At 42.1% G+C, this 24,483-nt stretch overlaps 1 protein-coding gene and 1 long non-coding RNA gene across 2 annotated transcripts in view; one reads left to right on the top strand and one right to left on the bottom strand.

The window, feature by feature from the left end:
• ENTPD3 (ectonucleoside triphosphate diphosphohydrolase 3) overlaps positions 1 to 10,905 on the bottom strand; it is a 41,508-nt gene extending 30,603 nt beyond the window's left edge. The window contains exons 1-3 of the mRNA XM_004033900.5: positions 10,783 to 10,905; positions 9,946 to 9,997; positions 5,920 to 6,047 (exon numbers count right to left, since the gene is read on the bottom strand). Of these exons, the coding sequence (XP_004033948.1) occupies positions 5,920 to 6,047; positions 9,946 to 9,985 (168 nt within the window). The 5' untranslated portion in view covers positions 9,986 to 9,997; positions 10,783 to 10,905. The remainder of the gene's footprint in view (positions 1 to 5,919; positions 6,048 to 9,945; positions 9,998 to 10,782) is intronic.
• Positions 1 to 24,483, top strand: part of LOC134758046 (uncharacterized) — a 77,886-nt gene that overhangs the window by 11,222 nt on the left and 42,181 nt on the right. The window lies entirely within an intron of this gene.

Here is a 24,483-nt window from a genome sequence, read left to right as displayed (position 1 = left end):
TGTCCCTCCGGCACCTGCTGATATAGGCCCACCTCTACCGACTCACACGGATCTAGCCCTACCATCATTCACTGACATTTTCAAAAGTGGGAAAAATGGTCTTTAACCAGTTTTCAGAGCTCTTTTGCCTAAACAGTGAAACTCAGTGTGATTCTTTTGGGGGAGAGGGGATGGGAATGAATTTCAGTTCAGCTGGCAAGGTGATGTTCGGATAAAAAGTAGTAAGTAATCCTCTGTCTAATGCAGTGTCAGAAAAAACCATGGCTCAAATGTGGATCTGAAGACACAGTGGATTAACTGAAAGGAAGCAGTCTTTCAGTTTAGAAATGTATAGAATAAGGAAACTGGTTAAATTACTCTGTATCTAACAGTGAATGCAATTAATGTTAACTGAAAGGGCCAGTCTCCTTGGTCCAACACTTAAGGATTGTGTGATCTGTCTAAAGCAATAGCGAAAGCAGAATCATAAGGTCAACTTTCTTAGATTTGTTTCTTCTTATTATCATTATTACTGTGATAAATAGTAGTAGTAATAAGCCTTGTCCTGCACTTATTCTAGGCACTGCAGAAAGTGCTTTGTGTTATTGCCTGTATAAGACATATGTTATCATATCATATCATATCATATCATACCATTCGACACATGGGCAAACCGAGGCTTACAGTAGTAAGTAAATGCCCAAGATCACAGACCTGCGATCAAGCCTGAGTCTAACGGACTCTAAAACCTGTACTCATAGCCATGATATTTTCACTGAGCTCCAAGGAAACCAAGTGTAATGGCATGACTGTTCAGTAATCAGGTGCATTGCAGACTTTCTTATTTAAACAAAAAGTCCCTTGAAAGTAAAGTCTTAGTTAAGGGGTGTGCAGATATGACTGGAGGAGAGGACCCATTTGCATAAGGAGACTGAGGCTTTCTGAAAAAAAAAAAAAAAAAAAAAAAAAAAAAAGAAACTAATTATCCAACTCTTACTCTCCGAGAAGTAGACCAGGGTGGGCTACAAGGCACCAGAAATCCAGGCTGATGAGCAGGGCTCAATGAGGGTTAAAAGGGAATGATTTCAACACAGACTGGGCCAGTGGTTTTGCTTTGGAGAGTAATGGCTGAGCATGGGAGTGTAGACTAAAATGGCTTATGATCTTGGACCCAGTATGGGGAACTAATGTGGGCTGAGCAGGTCACAGTGGAAAAGCCCATCCTTAAAACCTTTAGACTGTGCAGAACCCATCTTCAACAGTGACATCACATGGCTGCAAGAGGCAGTACAATAGTATTGATCATTGGACTGAGAAGCTCTAAAGTTCTTGGATGGTTATGATTAGGGGTAGGGAGGGTGAAGCCTCAAGAGGAAGGTATTGGACTTCATGACGATAAAGCGGGGGAGTGGGGGTCGAGTGAAAATTACAAGTGATGGCATCATGTTTACTCTTCAAGCTTGTGGAGCAAGTCAGACCAGTAACACAAGAGACTCAGACATTTTCTCCCCTTGACTGCATTTTAATAGTTCTGCCCATAACCTCACATAAACCAGGGTCAGGCAAGCCAAGGTTAGATTTAATAGCCAGATATGACCTTGCATGAGAGTCCTCTGTAACATTTCAGAGCCCTCCAGACAGGCTGTTGTAGAGCTGGCCCTTTAGGACCAACTGTCAGCTGCACACGAAAGCAAAACAGGGCTCATGGTATAAAAAAATAAACATAACAAATAATTTAAAATCCCTCATATTTGCTCAACTTCATCACCTGCAATCCTCTTCAAAACAAAAAAAGAGAGATCTCTCCATATCCTGAGAAAAACTGCATGTGGAACACTCTCTTCCAAAGCTGTCATTCCGTTTCTGGTTCAACTGGCCCAGAACATCTGTCTCTTCTCACATTTAATCCACCCAATTAAGCAGAATGGACCTTCCGAGCTCATCTTCCTGTGTTTTACAATTTCCTGTCCCTTGCAATGGTGGCTAGGGTCTGTTACCAAGATTCAGAAGAGATTTAAAATCCCCTCTTTGAACTGCCTGCTGATTGGTGGAGGGTGTGTCTCCTGGTTCCTCCAAATCGTTGTTTAAGGCCACTGTTGTCTGTTCTCTTTTCTTTCCTTTACACCAGTTCTGCTATTTTCAATCTGTGTAACTATGGGAAGCTATTTGCCCTTTCTTTTCCTGTTTTCTCATCTGCAATACAGGGATAATAACAATATTATTTACATGGAGTAGTCACTGGCAATTCTCTGCCCACATCCCCTCAGGCCTTACTACTGTGATGTAGAACCATCCATCTTCCACCTGCCTGAAGGCTTAACTAGTGGCCCGAGTCTACCTGATCACAAAATATGCCAGAAGGACTAGAGAGTTAACATCCAGGGAGCAGCCTCTCAGCTAATGACTGATGGAAGCTGGTGAATAAATACGCCCTTGACCGGGATATCTGGGAGGCACATGCCTGTATGCCCCTTGATATGGGACAACTTTGAGTTCTCTGTACCAGCTCACAGGGTCTCAAGCAGGACTGAGTCCCAGTTGCCCACAGTGCTGACCTGCTGCATAGCAGGCCCTCTCTTGGCTGCCTGACCCATCTCAGTTCCCTAGTCCCTCACCAGTGTTTCCTGGGATCATCCCCAGATGATCTACTTGCACGTATGTCTTTGACTTGGAGAGCCCAACCTAAGACAGTAGCATTCAACATGTGTGGTTTTCTCCTTCAACAGTGCCCTCTAGACTGCCCAGGGATCTATTTTTATATACTCATTTTACTAGTCTTCCATCTGATTCCTCCATGTCTCTCCATTGTGAACAGAGGACTTGCCTGTTACTGTCCAGAACAAGTAGAAGCCATCAGCTGGCAACTGCCTTAACGAGCCCATTTCTAACATTTGTAGGATTAGAGACAAAATTTTATGAATAGAGGCTTCTGCCCTGTCCCTTTCCCAAACCTGTTCTCACAGAATAAAGAGCCCATGCACCTGTGTGTGGACAGTTCAGACCACACAGCTATGCTCTGTTTACACTCCCTGTAAGCAGCTGCCTCTTGGCCACCCCTCAGACCATTGGTGATGTCCACCTTCTGGAGGTCCACGAAGACCCTAGATTCTGATGTCTTGGGTACCACAGTGTGTTCTAGAAGGGGAAGCATGGGCTCTGGGTAAACACATTCGTTTGGGTCATAGAGAGAGATAAGCCTGAAGTGCAGCTAGAGCTGGTCTTTCTGAATTGTGGGGCCCAGGGCAGGCAGCCCAGCTATCAGGGTCTAAGGGTGGTACTAGGCTTAACTCCTCTCCCTCAATTCAACAAACCTTCCCACATCTGCGTGCATCCTCCCTACCTTCCATCCTGTGCAAAGCAGGAAGTGTTCTCTTATCTGAGGCAAATCCCTTCCCTCCACTTGGGATCTCCATTCAGAACTCAGGGTCAGGGAGAAGTGGGAGGCAGTGAAGAGAGCCCTGGCCTTGGGAACAGAAGGGACCAGGTTTCAGTTCTGGACCTGTCATTCACTGACCAAACCTGCATTTTCTCACTTTCAAAATGGCAGTCATGGTGCTCGCTTTGCCCATCTTCTATGGTTGGCATAAGAACTAAGTGATGTAATCAGGGAAAAGTGCTGACTTAACTGAATGGCACTATACAAAGTGTAAAGAGATATTACTCTTAGTTGCGGCTGGGCACGGTGGCTCATGCCTATAATCCCACCACTCTGGGAGGCTGAGGTGGGTGGATCACCTGAGGTCAGGAGTTCAAGACTAGCCTGGTCAACACGGTGAAACCCTATCTGTACTAAAAATACAGCAAGAAAAAATTAGCTGGGCATGGTGGTGGGCACCTGTGATCCTAGCTACTTGGGAGGCTGAGGCAGTAGAATCACTTGAACTGTGGAGGCAGAGGTTGGGGCGAGCCAAGATCATGCCACTGCACTCCAGCCTAGGTGACGGAGCAAGACTCTGTCTCACAAAATAATAACAATAAAATAAAAAATAAAAAATATATTACTCTTAGTTACAGTTCCTTTTTTTTTTTTTTTTTTTTTGAGACAGAGTCTCGCTCTGTTGCCCAGGCTGGAATGCAGTTGGCACTATCTCAGCTCACTGCAACCTCCGCCTCCCGGGTTCACGCCATTCTCCTGCCTCAGCCTCCTGAGTAGCTAGCTGGGACTACAGGCGCCCACCACCACGCCCAGCTAATTTTTTGTATTTTTAGTAGAGATGGGATTTCACCACGTTAGCCAGGACGGTCTCAATCTCCTGACCTCGTGATCCGCCCGCCTCGGCCTCCCAAAGTCCCAATTTTATATACAGTAGTTTGTAGAAGGCAGTGCCTGGAGCTTGGGAAAACAGCTTCTTTTAGGCCTCAGCTAATATCTTTGGACAACTGGGTTATTTGCTTTCTTCTCATTATTGGGTGATTGCATAAGGTTTTTTTTTAATTTTTAATTCACATTATTCATGAGGGCCGAGATTCTTAAATAAAATATCCTATCAAGGAACCAAATGCTATTATATTATCTAATGGAGATTTTACTCTAATCCTTTAGAAAAGCTGCCTTAGAATGTTAGCTCAAACCCATCCTTAGAGTCCAAAACAATATTAGTTTCTTTTCTTTTAAAAATGTCTATGTATTTCAAATATTACCTTTGAATAGTCACTAACAGCAGGACGATATGGAAAAGACTTGTGAGGTCAAGTGTAAATGTTAAATGAGATTCAAAGAACATGGCTGAATTACCTGGTCCCTATGGCACAGCTAAGAAGGGTTTGTACATTCTTAATGAGTCAAAAAACAAAGAAGAGTTATAAAACAGAGACTATAAATGGACCTCAAAGCCTAAAATATATACTATTTGACCCTTTATGAGAAATGTTTGCTGACCCCTACCCAAAATGATTGAAGGACTCATCAACTTGCTTCATCTTTCCTTTGTCAGCCTCTCATGGAATCACCTCCTGTCTCCAAGGGCACCCTCAGAGCCAAGCCTGGGGATATATTATGATTCTGAGCCTAAAGATCATTTGGGGATGGACTTGTTGAGAACTAAGAGGGGCCTCTGGGACTAAGCACAAGGTCCTGAGTAATTTTTTTTTTTTTTTTTTTTTGCCGGGGGGGTGTTGTTGAGGGAAGTGTTGGAAGGAACACAGCACATGTTCTAGACTCAAGAGTAGCAGCACAAATAGAGCTCAAGGAGACCTTCTCAAGTTCTTGATTTTTTGTTCACTCAGCCTAGGCTAGAAGAGGTGCCTGGGTCTCCTGGTCTTGACTTATTTTTTGCTTTTTTTGGAAAAATTTCTTTTTGGTAGAGATGGAGTCTCTCTATATTGCCCAGGTTGGTCTTGAACTCCCGGGCTCAAGCAATCCTTCTTCCTCGGCCTCTCGAAGTGCTGGAATTACAGACATGAGCCACTGTGCTCAGCCTCGGTCTTTACTCATTATCAGGGTTGTGTGGTTGGGAGAACAGATAAACTGGTCAAAACGGAAAGTGCACTAACTGGTAAATTTTTTTTTTTTTTTTGATAGAGATGGGTTTCACCATGTTGCCCAAGCTAGTCTCGAACTCGTGGATTCAAGCGATCCACCTGCCTCAGCCTCCCAAAGTGCCTTACAGGCGTGAGCCACCGCACCTGGCTGAACTTGTAAATCTTTGATAACCATCTGCAACTCTTGGTTACAAATTTAAGCTTTGAAGTCAGAAGTCAAAGCGAGACTACACAGTCCTTGGAGAAGGTGTCATTCACTACCCTCAATTTGTAGCCTCAAATATCACAAACCCAGCATGTCCAGATCTTCTCCCTTGCGTCTTACACTACCTTCTCCTGGCTTCAGCCAGAGATGGGGGGAAAGGATTTTCTGCTCTTCTAACTCATGGTTTTGGAATAATTGATTTCTTCCCCTTTATGCTCATTTCTTCCCTTTGTTGCCAGTCCCTTCACACTTACCTTCAGTCCTGGAGGGAGGACCTCTTGCTTGTGGATCTGGATGACAGTGATACTCACAAGCACCACAATACTCACAAGCAAGACCACCAAGGCAATGATGGTTGGAGTTCGGTAGAGGGCCTTGAGGCCTAAAATGAGAAGACCCAGAAGACACTTGATGGGGTGGTAAAAACCAGGCACTGGTATTCTTTGTAGAATTGATGGACTGGCCCCATAATCAGGTGCATAAACCACTTTCTCTGGTGTTAGCGAGACCCACACTTCTAAGATGGAGTAGCAAATAAGCTCCCCTTCTCCCCAGTTTTGGGGAAGCACAAACAATACCTATTTGCCCTTCCTCACAAATTGTGTACTAAAACAGTGTTGCAGGGAGTGTATGCATGGTCTAGTTTTCTGATATTTTGGTTATCCCTGAGATGAATTACAATAACATTTGTTTTACTTTTTTCTTTTTCTTTTCTTTTTGAGATGGAGTCTCACTCTATCGCCCAGGTTAGAGTGCTGTGCCGTGATCTTGGCTCACTGCAGCTTCCACCTCCCAGGTTCAAGCGATTCTTCTGCCTCTGCCTCCTGAATAGCTGAGATTACAGGTGCCTGCTACCACGGCAGCCAATTTTTGTATTTTTAATAGAGACGGGGTTTCACCATGTTGGCCAGGCTGGTCTCGAACTCCTGGGCTCAAGTGATCTGCCTGCCTCGGTCTCCTAAAGTGCTGGGATTACAGGTGTGAGCCACCACGCCCAGCTAACATTAGTTTTAATGGAGATTCAAAAAATCTATTTTTAAAAAATTAAACCAGGTGATAGAATATTTCACTTAAAAATAATCTCATAGAATATTTCATTTAAAAATAATCTCAGTTAAAGAAAAAGAAATTAGCCTGGGCAGATGGCTGACCCCTGTAATCCCAGCACTTTGGGAGGCCGAAGTGGGTGGATCACTTGAGGTCAGGAGTTCAAGACCAGCCTGGCCAATATGGTGAAACCCTGTCTCTACCAAGAAATACAAAAATTAGCCAGGTGTGATCATATGTGCCTGTAGTCCCAGCTACTCGGGAGACTGAGGTGGGAGAATAGCTTGAAGCCAGGAGGTGGAGGTTGCAATGAGTTGAGATCAAACTACTACACACCAGCCTGGGTGACAGAATAAGACCTTGTCTCAATAAAATAAAATAAAATAAAAATAAAAAAATTAGTACTATACTATACTGAAATGATTTCATTTATTTGAAGTTCTAAAGTAGGAAGGTAACAGGAATCAGAATAGTGATTGCCAGGGGGCAGAAGTTGGGGCAGGGATTCACTGGGAAGGAATATTTGGGCACTTTCTTGGGGTAATGGCAATGCGCTATACAGAGTGTGGAGTATATGGATGTGTGCATTTGTCAAAACTCATCAAACCTTTCAAAGTCCTTTGGAGAAAACTTGAAAATGAAAGCAAATCAGTGTCTTAGGTATAATTTCCCTTTAAAAAAACATTCTTATAAATTGCCCTTACTATTCTGAAAACATACTTTTAGAAGGCAAGAACACCCAACTTAGGGGCACAACTTAAGATCTATCCATTTCACTGAATAGAAGTTATACCTAATTTTTTAAAAAGATAAAAAGACATTCAATGAAAATACTGACTAAATAATAATCTTGGGCGGGGTATAGTGGCTTATGCCTGTAATCCCAGCTTTGGGAGGCTGAGATGGGAAGATGCTTGAGGCCAGGCGTTAGATGCCAGCCTGAGCCACATAGTGAGACCCCATCTCTACAAAAAATGAAAAAATATCAACTGTGCATGTGGTGCACACCTGTAGCCCAAGCTACTCAGGAGGTTGAGGTTGGAGGATCCTTTGATCCCAGGAGCTCAAGGCTGCAGTGAGCTGTGCCGCTATACTCCAGCCTGGTGACAGAGTGAGACCTTGTCTCTAAAAAAATAATAATAATAGTCTTGGTAAAACTATTGGGACATCAACATAAATGACAACCAAATGGTTGAAATACGATGAACACTAATAGAAAGATCACTAGATTCATCGAATTCCAATATATATCTAATCAATTGGCTATCTAAATGTAAATTAATTAAAATAAAAAAATGCAGTCTCTCAATCTTACTAGCCACATTTCCAGTGTTCAATAACCACATGTGGGCTAGTGGCTACTATATTGGACAGTGCAGCCATATAACATTTTCATCATTATAGGAAGATCAATTGAACAGCAATTGGATAGATCCTGTCTTATTCCAGAACATTATTCCTAGATCATTATAACCTATGCTTTACCCCTCCATTATTTCTGTAAGACATTTTCCCAGAAGAATAACAGGGCATATCTATGCGCCCACGATATAATTAGATTCAGCCCCCAAATTCAGTCACATCACAACATTTGCTACAGGAGGGCAGTCACGCAGTAGGTCTTCATGGCTCAGAACAGCTAACTCTTTCCATCTCAACTGATTCCCCTGCAGTGTAGCTGCAGTCACAGACACTTCTTGGTGTCAAAGTTGGTCACTTAACACCTTAATCCTCCTACCTTGTCATTGAAAGTGTAAACTGGTACAGCATCAATGGAGGGCAACTTGTCAATATTTATGAAAACTGCAAATAAGCATGCCATCTGACTCACAATCACACTTTTGGGAAGTTATCCCACAGAACTAGCTCCACATGTGTAAAATGACTTAGACACAAGGTTACTCATTACAGAATTGTGGGTAATAGCAATGGAAAGGAGAGCCAACTGCCATGGAGTTGACCTGCAGAGCACATAAAGAGGTCCTATATCACTTTTCTGTGATTCCAAATAAAAGTACAGGAACAAGTTAATCCACAGAGGCAAACTTTTGCATTAGCTTTCAAAGAATGCATTTGTCAGTGTTAGTTATAGAAGTTTAAGGGATTTTTTCCCTCTAACAAAATGGGGTAGAAATTTAATCTGCCAAGTTAAACTTGTCCTTTGGAAGGAATGTAACAGGTTAGTCTGTATGAGTGACGTTACAATCTGTGTAAACATTTCAAAGTGTTTTGGGGGAAAACCTAAAAATCAAAGGAAAACAGCTCCTCAAGTGCAATGTCCCTTTACAAAAATAAAAGTTCATATAGATTGCCCTTACTATCCTAAAATCATATCCTTTTGGAAGACAAGAATACCCAATTTAGGGGCATGACTAAAGAATGTCTATCCATGGGGGAGGAGTGTGTGATATGTATGCAGTTTCCTGACCACAGCTACGTGGCTGGCCTCCTAAGTCTTCTGTGTTTCAGCAGTTTTCAAGTAAAAAGCTATGATTACCTTAAGCAAACTCTTGTCCTTGCAGAAAAGCTTATTACAAAGCAAAATGGATGAGACCAGGTCTTACTCATTTAGGAAATGCAGCCTAGAGCTGTGCTGTCATTAGGGCTGGACAAACATGGTAATTGCAAGGTACCTACCTGAGCTTGGAGAAGCCAGAGCCTTCTGGGCTTCCACATGAGCAACTCCAAAAAGTGCTCTAGAGGCAGGCGGGGCAAGCTTAGAAGTGTGTGTGTGTGTGTGTGTGTCTGTGTGTGTGTGCCTTCCAGTGTGAGAAAATCCTGCACTTGTGCCTGCAGTATCAACCATAACAACACTGACTCACAGTGAGGGGTGGGGGTGTTGTAGGCACTGTGCCAGCAACATTTGGATGGGAATACAGGAAAGATCCAAGTACTGTACAATTGATCACAAAATCAACAATACAGTATTCTAAAGCAAACCTTACACACAGCTAGCTAAGGGAAACCACAAGGGCCAAATTAATGGATTATACAAACCGGAAAAACCATTTAAGTGAAACATGCATGTTAGTCCTTGTTTTGTGTGGCTTTGATGAAAAGCATTACTTTTATTTGAGGAATGCCGGTGTTGAAACCCAGCTGAGCACTGAGTCTCAAACCAATAAAGTTAAACAATCATTTGCAGGGGATATGGATAAAAAACTGTAGGCCGAAGCTGGGGTTCTCTTGCGATTTGGCAAAACCACGCTTGCTACCTGCTGAGAGATACTAACCTGCTTGCTCACATGGTTGGCGGGTCAGCACAGTGAACATCTTTTCTCCTAGCTGCAGGTGAGAGAATACAGGATGTCAGTAAATCCACGGCCCCCGGCCTCATAAGTTTAAAGAACGAGCACAGGTTAAGACAAAACCCATTTTACTTCCTCCAAATCAAAACCTCATCCCGGGAAAGGTAAGCCCAACCCCAGAACTTCAGAGACAGCCCCAAAGCTGGAGCTTAAATTCCATGTCATCTCCCCAAATGCAAGGAAATGAAAAATGGATTTGCTGAAACTTCAAACTGAAAAGGTTTTCCGAAAAAAGGTCTTTTTCTGCAGATTGTTTCACCTGTACACACACCCAAGAGAGAACAAATCTTCCCCCTATTATTAACATTCACAGAGCTGAGGCGGGGCTTTTCTTCAGAACATGAGCAAGGAAGGTTTTTGTGTGTTCATGGATCGCGAGCCTGGAGCCTCTCTAAAGCCCCGGGAAGGGAGTCTTTAGCTGCTGGCTGGAAATTGCAAAGGGATGTCGGGACCCTGGGATCCAGCCCCTACCAGGATCTGGGGTCACCTCTCTGGACTGCGTCTCTGCATAGCCGCAGGCATCTAAGCGCCCAGCACATCTGCGGATCCGTGCAGGCAGTCGGTAAAGACGCGCCCACCCGTCGTGGGCATGACAGGGACCACCTCCCAGCCGCCCAAGGATTTGGGGCCCCCGTGTTTCAGTCTCTTCCTCTGGCCCTCTGAGGAAATCCGATTTTGTTTCTTTGCCTCCCAACTCCCAGTCTCACGCAGCACCCCCGACTCCTTCCTCGGCAGCTCAGGCGCCGGGTCCCCTGACCTTACCTGTGCGGAGCCGATTCGGAGAAGGCGACTAGCGCTGCCGCAGAGGCGGCCCGCGGCCAGCGCTAAGGAGGTGTCAGCTCAGGCGCCGGGAGGCGGCGCCGGGTGGAGCGGGGCGGGGGCGGGGCGGCCTCGGCCTGGGACCGCCCCCCGCGTCCGTGTCAAGGCCAAGTACCTCTTCACCTTCTTTTCTGATTGCTCTCACCTTCACACCCAGCCTTCGATGGAAGGGGAAGGGAGAGAGAGCGCGCCTCTTGCCAAAAGACCGGCCATGCCTGCCCAGAGAGCCTTCTGTCCCGCTCCAGGTCCAAGCCAAACAGCACTTCACCTTTCCTCTTTCAGTTCCCTCCACACTCACCTGTACCTGAAGTCGGAGAGGAGGGAGCCAGGCCTTGCCCTGAGAACCCACCGGAGCCTATGTGGGCGAGGGGGAAGGGAGGTGTCTATTATCTGCCTCCTTCTTGCATCTGTGTCAAGACCAAGAACCTTTTGATCTGTCTTCTAGTTACCTCCATTGTCACCCCAACCCTAGGTGGAGGGAAAATGGGGACAAGGCCAGGCAAGGACTGGGCACTCTGTGGGTGTGCATGACCTTATATGGTCCCCCGGTGGGTGGCTCCTGTGCTCCGTCTCTCCACGGGGTGGAGTAGAGTCAAACACCTGTAATGTTGGGAGTGAGGCCAGTAGGCAGGCTGGCCCCTAGGTCACTTGGGCCTAAAGCACAAAGTATGGCAGGTACATTCCCTTTCATACTTAGCAGAACTGCCTTGGCCATGCCCAGGGACATTCTTGCTGTTTACTGAGCAATGCTCTGCCCTACCCCATTTAATATGGATGTTATAAGGCCAAAAACTCAAGACAAGTACAGCCCGGAAGAGGCAAAACAGAAAAGATAACAAAAAGGCAGCATGTGGGCTGCAGTGATCCAAACACCCCAGGAGTCTGTCTCAGTGTACAGCAGCAGGCAGCCTCCCGGCTCCTCTGAGTGACCCCAGAGACCCTTGGAGTGTTCCCAGCAAGAGGCCTAAGCAGGCCCTGTTTGACCATCCCTCCTTATGGTTCCTGCATATCTGGAAGGAAGAGCTGAGTCCCTGGCTATACCCTGCCATAGCCTGCTTTCTCCTAGAAATCCACTAATTTTCTGTCCTGTGCAGGTGGGGCCAAAGCCCCTAAGACAAGAAGTCCTTAAGATAGGAATGCCCCTGCTTTGATACCTCTGAGCCCAGAGAGGTGGGCCCCAAGCCTGAGTTATGTGTGTGTGCTTGTGTGTGTGTGTGTGTGTGCGCACGTGTGCAAGAGCACCATGGTCATTCACCCAGAGTTGGATAGAGGTGGACCCCACTGGGGGATTGGGACAGGGTCTGCACTGGGGGTGTCAGACATTCAGTGAATACTTGCTGAATTAAAAGACTTGTTTTCTTTGAAAGCTGTGGGACAATGAAACATAAGGCATATGGCTGGCAGCCGGGGGTCGTCTGCACCCAGGGGGCTGTAAGTACACAAACAGCTGCTGGCAGTGCACCCGGACCCGAGCTCAGTTAGATAGCCCCAGTGGGTGAATGACTAACCTTAGCATCCCCAGTGACTTCACAGGGGCTGGGAAAAGGTTTCCAGGCCTAATGGGCCTTGAAAGGCAGTTAGTGCTAGTGTATAAAAATAACAGAGATCAGTCCATGCCAGCTTTCCTCTCTGCTTGCATCAACCTACAGACCTTGTAAGTGTGAGCATCAGCCTCCTTTGAGAGCCCTGTAGTCTCCAATTCTCCTTTTATTTTTCCAAGCTTTTCTGGAAACTCTGCTCCAGGCACTGTGTCAAACTCCTTTGCAGCTTCCAAAGTAGACCTAGTCATTCAAAGGCATTTCCTCATCCACCTTCCACATGCAAGAACACACACACACACACACACACACACACACACACACACACACACACCCCTTTGTGAGTTTTCCTGATTATAAAATAATACAGATTTACCCACCAGCTATCAAAACATATTGTAAAGCCACAGTAATAAAAACAGCCTGGCTTGGGCACAGGAATATACTGAGAGATCTAAAGAACAAAAAAGATAGGCCACAACAGACTATTGGATATAGGATTATAAGATAAAGAACAGGTTGAAATAACATATTATTCAATAACTGGTATTGAAACTACTGGCTCATTTGGAAAAGGATTCTAATTACTCATCACCCACAAAAATAGATTTTAGGTGGTTTAAAAATTTAAATGTATAAAATAATTTGACATCCTAAAAAATGTAGAAGAACATTTTTATCATCCTTGGGAAAGAACAGTCTCTTCTACTATGCAGTCAAAGCAGGAAGAGAAATAAAGTCAACAAATTTGAATCCATGAAAATGAAAAACGACTGAATAGAAAGACACCACCCACTGCAACCCCCCCCCCCACCAAAAAAAAGATAAATTCTCAGGAAATACCTAAGAATGTGACAGTAAAGAGTTTAAAACCATAAGATATACTAAAGTCTATAGAAAAATATGAATATCTGAAATAGAAAATGGGCAAGGCACATGCATTGGCCAATTTACAAAAGAAATATGAATGGCTGACTAACATGGCAGAGATGCTTAATCTCATTATTTACCAAAAATTGTCAACTAAAACTTTGGTATATTTAAACAAGATTAAAAAAAAAAACTGATTAGACTTGATTAGCTTAGCAAAGTTTAAAAAGATCTAGGCCAGGCAAAGGGGCTCACGCATGTAATCCTAGCACTCTGGGAGGCCGAGGTTGGCAGATCACCTGAGGTCATGAGTTCAAGGCCAGCCTGGCCAAAATGGTGAAACCCCATCTCTACCAAAAAATACAAAAATTAGCCAGGTGTGGTGGTGCATGCCTGTCCCAGCTACTCAGGAGGCTGAGGCACGAGGATTACTTGAATCTGGGAGGTGGAGGCTGCAGTGAGCTGAGATGCTGAGATCATGCCACTGCACTCTAGCCTGGACTACAGACCAAGACCCTGTCTCAAAAAAAAATAGCAATAATAATCAGTGGTGCTTGTGTTGGAGAAGGTGCCAGGAAACAGGCCCTCTTGAAGCATCTGATGCGTGCCATGTCCTCCCACTTCTCTAGACAATTTTGCTGGTTCCTGCTCCTTTCCTGGGAGTTTCTCAAGACTCAGTCTCCAGGATTATTTTCTTCTCATTCTGTATTCTTTTCCTAGGTAATCTCATCCATGCCTACGTCTTCTGTTTTATTCACAGAAGCTCTCAAATACAGGGCTCAGGCTTCCCCTCTTGATCTGTAGACCTAGAGAATTGTGTTTTTCATCTTTCAAGTGTCATATAGGCACCTCACATTTACAGGGTTTCAAGCAGAGCTCCTTATCTTCCCCTACCAAACCATCAACTCCTCAAGCATTTCTCATCTCGGCACTCCCCACTCATCCAGGTGAGCAAGCCAGAAACCTGAGGGTTGCCTTTGATAGTCTTTCCCCCATTATACACGATCAATCAGTCACTAATTACTGCTGATTTTAGCCTCTTAATCGTCTCTCCAATATGTACTTCCTTCTCTCTCAGCCACCATCATGGTCTGAGCCAGGATTTCTCAGTTGGAGCACTATTGATATTTCAGGTCAGATGATTGTTGAGGGAACTGCCCTGTATATTGTAGGATGTTTAGTAGCATCCTTGACCTTTCCCTACTAGTTGCCAGTAACATCCTCCCACACATGGTGTGACAACCAAGAATGTCTCAAGACATTGCCAAGTGTCCTCAGAGGAGTAAAATTTCCCTGGTGAGAACCGCTGGTCTCAGCTACCATGCACACTTTTCTGGATCTTGGCAACAGTCTCACAAATCTCTCTGTGTCCATTTTCTTCCTCTCTGATCCATTTTCCCAAGCCAACAGGCCCCATCTCTTCAAAACCCAGATCTCTCTGTGTCAAAACTCTCTGTAAAACGCTCTTCTGTGCTGTCCATTTCTTAGTGGATTCACAATCAGATTCTCAATGTGACCTGGAAGGCCCTGCAAGGTGTATTCTCTATCTCTCTTTCCAGTCTCTATTAACCCATACTACTTCTTACTTCATGCTCTGAAGACAAACCAGCCTTCTTTCAGTTTTTCAAATATATCATGTTTACTCCTGCCATAGGACCTTTGTACATTATTTTACTAATTAGCACTTGTTTATACTTTTTTTCTCACTTCAGTCATTTCACTGATACTTCCCCGGCATCCCCTAATCTGGATCATACATCCAAACTGGGTCAAGTCCCTCAATTATGTGCTTTTAAAGCAGGCATTCCTTTCTTTCAGCTAGAGTTTCATTACAGTCGTTGTTGAGCAAATGACCCCTGTTGCTTATCACCAAAGCAGCAGTCCCAGGATGTTAACTTACTGTATGGTTTGCAGATGTCCATGTCACCAAGAAAGATGATTCACACAGGCACTGGATGGAAAACACTTTACTCATATAGAGAAGAGATGGAACAGGATTAGCTTCAGTGATGACTGTGTGTCCCCATGGCAGTGGGTCTTGACCTCTAGCTGATGCAGGGAGATGGAATGCATACACTGCTCTGTTGCTGCAGGTGAAGATCCTCAACCCATCCCCCCGGGGCCAGAACTATAGAAAGCTGGAGGTGCACTTGATGGCCATTGACCCATGCGCTTAAGAACAAAGAAGTACACATGAAACCCGGAACGGGGAAAGTTATTACAAAGCAGAGATGTGCCTAGCACAGGCTGTGATGACTCTTTATCTCTGTGCAAGAAAATGTTCCAGGCCCAAGGCTGCTCTTATGTAACGATGCAGGGGGTGAGAAGCTGTGCACAACTGCCTTTCATAACAGGAATTCTCTCGTTAGTCTTTCTCTGTCCACTAGACAGTAAACCACGTGCAAGCAGAAATCATGCTTTTCTTACATCACTTTTTGCATTCTCAGTGCCTAGCACTGTTAACTGTCTAGTGAGCACTCAGTAAATATGTGTTGAATGAATAGGATGCTCTTTTATAGATTAAGAATATTAACCATTTTACTACCTTATATGATAAATACTTTTCTCCAGTTTTCTATTTAAGACTCAACATTTTACAAGTGACTGCTATCTCTCTGATTGTATGTTGAGGCTTGTAGTATTGGAGATAATTCATAGCTAACTATAGACCAGAGGGACAACCACGTTATCAGAGAATGTTATACTGGTAGTTAGGAAACCTGGCTTGAGTCTCAATTCTTCTAATTACCAGCAGATGTGCGATCTTAGACATATCTGTAGACCTCTAGGATCCTCAATTTTTTCATCTGTGAAATGAAGGCATTAGATGAATCGGACAGGCTGTGATTCCATTATTTTTGAAAGCACAAGGCTAGAGGTATATATATCATTAACACAAAGGGAATAGTTGGAGTTTGGGGAGAAAGTAGAGATGAACAGGAGTAAAGGGCTAAGAGTGGAGCCTTGGGATGGAAGTTAGACTGCCAGAAGTCATGAAGAGCAGATGAGGAGGAAATGGAGCAGGTGTGTGTGTGTGTGTGCCTGTTTGTGTGCCCATGTGTGCATGTGTCCCACACAACCCTCTTTTCTGCCCCCTTCAAAGCAGACCTCACCCTCCCCATTTTAGCCAAACTTAAGTTCTTCTGAAATTTATTCTTCATTTTTCTTGATGCACCTTGTTGGCCCAGCAAATTTAACAAGCACAAGGAACAAACGATTTTGCTCTAAATTTAGGGTCTTGTAATGTTTTTGTGGATGGAGAGTTGTAGACAAAGAAGATTGTGTCCAACTAAAATTTCCAAAAAAATTGTATAAGTCTGAGTTCTCCAGAGAAAGTGAATCGTATATCTGTATATATGTAAATAGATTTATTATAACAAATTGGCTTATGTGGGTACAGAGACCGAAAAGCCCAAGGATCTGCAGTAAGCAAACTGGAAACCCAGGAGAGCCCAGGATATAGTTGTAATTTGAGGTTGAAGCCCTGAAAACCAGGAGAGCTGATGGCGTAAGTTTCAGTCTTAGCCCAAGCCAAAAGGCAGGAGATGACCAGTGTCTCAGCTAGAAGACAGCAGGCAGACAGTGAATTCTCCCTTATTCTACCTTTTAAAAAGTATTTATTTATTTTTTAGAGACAGGATCTCACTCTCTTGCCCAGGCTGGAGTGCAGTGGCACAACCATAGCTCACTGCAACCTTGAACTCCTGAGCTCAAACTCCTGGCCTCCTCCCTCAGCCTCCTGAGTAGCTGGGACCACAAGTGTGTACCACCATGCCCAGTTAATTTAAAAAAAATTTTTTTTGGTAGGGATGCTGTCTTTCTATGTTGCCCAGGCTGGCCTTGAACCCCTGGCCTCAAGCAACCCTCCTGCCTCAGCCTCCCAAAGCACTGGGATTACAGACATGAGCCACTGTACCTGGCTTATTCTGCCTTTTTGTTCTATTCAAACCGTCATAGGATGGGATGATGTGTATGCACACTGGGGAGGGCAAACTGCTTTACTCAAGCTACTGATTCAAATGTTAATCTTACAGAAACAACATCACAGACACACTCAGAATAATGTTTAACCAAATATCTTACCCCCTGCCTCAGTCTAGTCAACTTGATACGTAAAATTAACCATCATAAAATCCAATTGCTTTTGAAAAAAATTTGTGATTCTGGCCCTAGATTCAGGTCTTGTCTGGGTGGTATTATATAGTAGGGCAAACTCTTCCTTGCAATAGAAGTTCTGAGCTAGGAAAAGCCTCATCCAAACTTAACTTTGTGGACAACATCCAGGAGGACTGACAAATATGCTCAAGAGGCCCGTGTATAAAGGAGAAAAAGCAAATCTGGAACAAGATCCAGTGAAATTAAAAACTAACAGCAATGCGTGATTATGGGCTATCCAAAGGCTCAGAAGACAAATGAGCCCTTTACTTTTGGTAGGCACATTGCAAGTCTGCCATCCACTTGCACCTGCTCTAGCTTCAGACTTCACTGGAACGTGTCTAAGTTTGATGCAACAGCCTCTATGCCTTTGGTCCGTCCTTCTTCCTAGCCTCATAATCCTACTCGCTGGACTAACCCAGTATATTCCACTTCACACTTGCCTCTCATGCCAGTTCCATTTTCTATTCATTTAACAGATTTGACTTGGTGGCCTCTATGTGCCAGGCACTGTGCTAGATACTGGGCCTGGGCAGGAAATGAGTCAGACACTCGTGTATCAGAACTTCAGTCCTTTCCTCTTACTATACCCTTGTCTGGGCCCTCTTATCACAGAATCAGACTGCAGACTCCTGCAACAGCCTTCCAGGAATCTGCCCCAACCTTCTCCCCCATTCTGTTTTGCTGTTTGTTTTTAATTAACACATAATAATTGTACATATTTATGGGATACAGTGTGATGTTTTGATACATGTATACATTGTGTAATAATTAAACCAACATATTTAGCAAACCCATCACCTCAAACATTTATCATTTACTTGTAGTAAGAACACTAAAAGTCCTCTTTTCTAGCTATTTTGAAATATACCATAATAATATTGTTAACCATAGTCACCCTACTGTGCAATAGAACATCATAACTTATTCCTTCTATCTAACTGTAACTTTGTACCTGTTCACCAAACTTTTCCTATGCCCTACTCCTCTGTATTTTCCCCAGCCTCTGGTAACCACTATTCTACCTACTTCTATGAGATCAATTTTTTTAGGTTGCACATATAAGTGAAATTATGCAGTATTTGTCTTTCTGTGCCTGGCTTGTTTCATTTTACAAAATAGTCTCCAGGTTGAACCATGTTGTCACAAATGACGGGATTTAATTTCTTTTTAAGGCTAAGTAGTATTCTCTAGTGTATATATACCACATTTTCTTTATCCACTCATCCATTGATAGTGATAGACACTTAGGTGACAGACACTTAGGTTGATTCCGTATCTTGGCTATTGTGAATAGTGCTACAATAAACATGAGAGTATGGATATTTTCTGACATATTAATTTCATTTCCTTTGGATATATATCTAGCAATGGAATGCTGAATCATATACTAGTTTCATTTTTAACTTTTATGGGAGCCTCCAAACTGCTTTCCATAATGGCTGTACTAATTTATGTTCCCATCAACAGTATATAAAGAGTTCCTCTTTCTTTACATCCATGCCAGCATTTGTTATTTTTTTGTCTTTTTTATAATAGCCATTCTAATTCGGGTGAAGTGATATCTCATTGTCGTTTTGATTTGCATTTCCCTGATGATTAATGATGTTGAGCTTTCTTCATAAATGTGTTCGCTATTTGTATGTCTTCTTTGGAGAAATACCTACTCAGGTTTTTTGCCCACTTAAAAATTGTATTGGCCAGGCATGGTGGCTCACGCCTGTAATCCTAGCACTTTGGGAGGCCGAGGAGGGCAGATCACAAGGTCAGGAGATCGAGACCATCCTGGCTAACACGGTGAAACCCCATCTCTACTAAAAATACAGAAATTAGCTGGGCATGGTGGCAGGTGCCTGTAGTCCTAGCTACTCGGGCGGCTGAGGCAGGAGAATAGTGTGAACCCAGGAGGCAGAGCTTGCAGTGAGCAGAGATTGCGCCACTGCACTCCAGCCTGGGCGACAGAGTGAGACTCTATCTCAAAAATAAATATAAATAAACAAATAAATTGTATTATTTGTGTTTTTTTTCTGAGTCATTTGAGTTCCTTGCATGTTCTAAATAGTATCTCCTTGTCAAATGAATAGTTTGCAAATATTTTCTCCCATTCTGTGGATTATTCTTTCACTTTGTTGACTATTTCCTTTGCTGTGCACAAGTTTTTTAATTTGATGTGATCCCATTTGTCTATTTTTGCTTTTGTTGCCTGTGCTTTTGAGGTCTGATCCAAAAAAATTCTTGCTCAGACTGATGTCATGAAACATTTCCCCTATGTTTTCTTTAGTAGTTTTATTGTTTCAGATCTTACATTTAAGTCTTTAATCCACTTGATTTGATATTTGTATATGGTGAGAGAAGGGTTTAGCTTCATTCTTCTGCATGTGGATATCCAGTTTCCCAGGACCATTTATTTAAAAAGGCTGTTTTTTTTTCCCCCTCTGATATCTCTGTGTGTCTTCTTGGCATCTTTGTCAAAAATCAGTTGGCTCTTTATCAAAAATCAGTTGGCTATAAATGTGTAAGTGTGTGAATTTATTTCTGTGTTCCCTATTTTGTTTCATTGGCCTATGTGTCTATTTTTAATGCCAGCACCAGGCTGTTTTGATTATTATAGCTTTGCAGTATATTTTGAAATCAGGTCATGTGATGCCACCAGCTTTGTTCTTTTTGCTTAAAATTGCTTTGGGTGTTCAAAGTCTTTTGTGGTGCCATACGAATATTTTTATTATTGTTTTTTTCTATTTCTGTGAAGAGTATCATTGATATTTTGATAGGGATTGCATTGAATCTATAGATTGCTTTGTATAGTATGGACATTTTAACAATGTTAGCTTTTCAAATCCATGAACATGTGATATCTTTCCGTTTATTTGTGTCTTCTTCAGTTTCTTTTACTAATGTTTTTCAGTTTTCATTGTATAAAACTTTCACTTCCTTAATTAAGATTATTCCTAGGCTTGCTCTTTCTTTTTCTTTCTTTCTTTCTTTCTTTCTTTCTTTTTCTTTCTTTCTTTCTTTCTTTCTTTCTTTCTTTCTTTCTTTCTTTCTTTCTTTCTTTCCTTCCTTCCTTCCTTCCTCTCTTTCTTTCTTCTTTCTCTTTCTTTCTTTCTTTCTTTCTTTCTTTCTTTCTTTCTTTCTTTCTTTCTCTCTCTCTTTCTCTCTCTCTCTCTCTCCCTCCCTCCCTTCCTTCCTTACTTCCTTCTCTTGCTTTCTTCTCTGACAGAGTCTCACTCTATCACCCAGGCTGGAGTACAGTGGCACAATCTCGGGTCACTGCAATCTCCACCTTTTGATTTCAAGTGATTCTCCTTCTCAGCCTCCCGAGTAGTTGGGATTACAGGCACCCACCATGACACTCGGCTAATTTTTGTATTTTTAGTAGAGATGGGTTTTTGCCATGTTGACCAGGCTGGTCTTGAACTCCTGACCTCAGATGATCTGCCACCTTGGCCTCCCAAAGTGTTGGGATTACAGGCCTGAGCCCCTTTCTTCCTTCCTTCCTCCCCTCCCCTCCCCTCCCCTTCCCTTCCTCCCTTCCTTCCCTCCTGCCTGCCTTTCTCTTCTTCTCTTTGGTAGCTTTTGTAAGCGGGATTGCTTCTCGATTTCTTTTTCTGAAAGTTCACTATTGGTGTATTGAAATGCTACTAATTTTTGTATGTTTATTTTATATCATGCAACTTTACTGAATTTGTTTATTAGTTTCAACAGTTTTTTGTGAAGTTTTTAGGGTTTTCTATGCATAAAATTATGTTGTCCACAAACAGGAATAATTTGACTTCCTCCTTTCCAATTTGGTTGCCCTTTATTTTTTTCTCTTGCCTAACTGATCTGTAGAACTTTCAGTACTATGTTGAATGAAATTGTTGAAAGTGAGCATTCTTGTCTTTTTTTGGATCTCATGAGAAAAGCTTTCAACTTTTCCCTGTTCAGTATGATGTTAGCTGTGAGTTTGTCATATATGGCCTTTGCTGTGTTGAGGCACATTCCTTCTATACCTAGATTGTAGAGAGTTTTTATCATGAAATGATATCAAATTGTATCAAATGCTTTTTTGTGTGTTTATTGAAATAATCATGTGGTTTATGTCTTTGATTCTGTTAGTGTGATGTGTCATGCTTATTGATTTACATATGTTGAAACATCTTTGCATCCCTGGGATGAATCTTCCTCGATCATGGTGAATGATCTTTTTTTTTATTATTATACTTTAAGTTTTAGGGTACATGTGCACAACGTGCAGGTTTAGTTACATATGTATACAGGTGAATGATCTTTTAAATGTGATGTTGAATTGGTTTGCCAGCGTTTTGTTGAAAATTTTAACATCTATGTTGATCAGAGGTATTGGCCTGTAGTTTTCTTTTTTGTTGTTTCGCTCTGGTTTTCATATCAGGGTAATGCTGGCCTCATAGAATGAGTTTGGAAGAATTCGCTCTTTAATTTTTTGGAATAGTTTGGGAATAATTGGTATTAGTTCTTTAAATGTTTGGTAGAATTCAGCAGTAAAACCATCAGGTCCTGGACTTTTCTTTGATGAAAAACTTTTTATTATTCAATCTTGTTACTTGTTATTGGTCTGTTCAGGCTTCTTCCCATTCTTTGCCATTTTACTTAGTTTTTACCATTTTTTACAATGAACCCCTTTGGCAGTCTGGTTAAGCTGATAGATGTTCTCAAAACATGTTATTAAATATATAAAATGAAACAGAATTACACAGAAATTCTTTACATTAAATTCATTTCAAAATGTTTTAAAAATTGTATTAGTCTGTTCTCATTCTGTTAATAAAGACATACCCAAGACTGGGTAATTTATTTAAAAACAGAAGTTTAATGGACTCATAGTTCCACATGGTGGGGGAGGCCTCACAATCATGACTGAAGGTGAATGAGGAGCAAAATCACATCTTACATGGCAGCAGGCAAGAGAGCATGTGCAGGGGAATGCTCCTTTATAAAACCATTAGATCTCATGAGATTTGTTCACTATCATGAGAACAGCATGGGAAAAATCCGCCCCCATGATTCAGTTACTTCCCACTGGGTCCCTCCCATGACACGTGGGGATTATGGGAGCTATAATTCAAGATGAGATTTGGGTGGAGACACAGCCAAACCATATCAAAAATCAAATTTGTGGTTTAACATATATATACACACATATATATATGTGTGTGTATATATATATATGTATGCTTCTTTATTAAATCATTACATAATGAGATCCAGAAGCAGGTCTAACTTCCACTCTCATTTTAAAGTGTGATGAACATAAAGAATATTTAAAGACATCCATTACAACTATAATGTGACATGAAAACGTGTGATTTCTATTGGAGACAATGGCATAGGTCTTGCTAATATTGTGCTTCATTACCTGTGTTCATAATTGAAGGAAACATTACATTTTCTGTAAACAAAGATATATTTTTTCCACATGTAAGGACACAACCCCCTGAATTCTCTATGTGGCTCCCAGACTAAGAACCCTGCAGGACTGATCTCCTTATAGAAAAGGTCAAGTTATGTGGTTTCCTGCTCAAACTCTTTTTATGACTCATTCATTCAACAGTGATCTGTTACTGCCTACTGGAATAAATTCAAAGGCAGCCTGGCATTCAGAGATCTGCTTCTACCAATTAATTTTTTTCTGCCTTAAAAAATTTACATACATGATATTGTATATTCCACTTTTTTGGCCACGTGTCTTTTTCACTCAAAATGTTTTTTCCTGAGATTTATCCATGATAATATTTACAGATTTAGTTTAAAATAGGCTGTATAGTATTCTATTATATAAATAAACTACAGTTCACTAATGGTTTTCCCTATTTGTGGATATTTTGATTGTTCTCATTTTTGCATTGTTTGCAAATGATGTTGTATTGGTTTTATTATTTTTATTTTTAAATGAATAAAGTTTTTAACTCTAATGCGTTAAATATTGAGAACTAAACTTCATGGAAATAAATGCTTTTGGGGTTCCTGAGAACTTCTGTATTAAGTCAATTTCTACCCAAGCACAGATGGGCGCACACTAAACCCTTTTTAAGAATTGGACTCTGTCTATTCCTGGGACCAAGCAGGCATGGTCAGGTCCAGCCAAAGCCCTTCAGTGGGAATGAGTTTGTAAACAAGTGCCTCACATGTTCCCTGGGCACCAATATTAATAGTAATCGCTTTCCAGTTTTTATCTCCTGATTTGGGGAAATGAAATTCTATACTCCTAGCTGGAATACACCTAATTTCCTTCTCCACTTGACTGGCTTCAATTTATCTCTTTTCCACCTGTTTGGATTCTGTATTATTTTCATAGTTTTTTTGTCTGGCTCTCAGCCACAATTCTACTGTCATTTTATTAACAGTCCTCTCTATGTTGTGCCTTCATTTGCAACTATGGCTAATGTTATTCTTATTTGTATTATTTTCTTCTTTCTATTTTAAAAAATATTTTTGTTGTCCTTTTTCTAGCTTCTTGAGCAAAACACTTGGCTTATTATTTTTTAAATTTCTGTATTTCATATACGCATCTAAGACTATACTGTTTACTCCAAGTGCTGCTTTAGCTATGCTCAACAAATTTTTATATTTAATACTTTTGTTATTATTCAGTTCTAAATATTTGATGATTTCTATTGTGATTTCTTCTTGAATTATTTTTTTATTTTTAATTTTTTTTTAGACAGTGTTTCGCTCTGTTGCCCAGGCTGGAGTGCAATGCTGCAATCTCTGCTCACTGCAACCTCTGCCTCCCAGGTTCAAACGATTCTCCTGCCTCAGCCTGTTGAATAGCTGGGATTACAGGTGCCCACCACCACACCCAGCTAGTTTTTCGTATTTTTAGTAGAGATGGGATTTCACCATGTTGGCCAGGCTGATCTCAAGCTCCTGACCTCAGGTGATCTGCCCACCTTGGCCTCTCAAAGTGCTGAGATTACAGGTGTGAGCCACAGTGCCTGGCCTTCTTGAATTATTTCAAAGTATTTTTTTGGTTTCCAAAAGTAGAAGATTCAGGAACTAAATTTTTATAACTGATTGGGAGTTTTATTGTGCCATAGTTAGAAAATTTGGGGTTTGAGGTGTT

Source organism: Gorilla gorilla, chromosome 2, assembly GCF_029281585.2.
Source record: "Gorilla gorilla gorilla isolate KB3781 chromosome 2, NHGRI_mGorGor1-v2.1_pri, whole genome shotgun sequence".
NCBI classification, from domain to species: Eukaryota; Metazoa; Chordata; class Mammalia; order Primates; family Hominidae; genus Gorilla; species Gorilla gorilla.
This window is presented reverse-complemented; position numbering and strand designations above follow the sequence as displayed.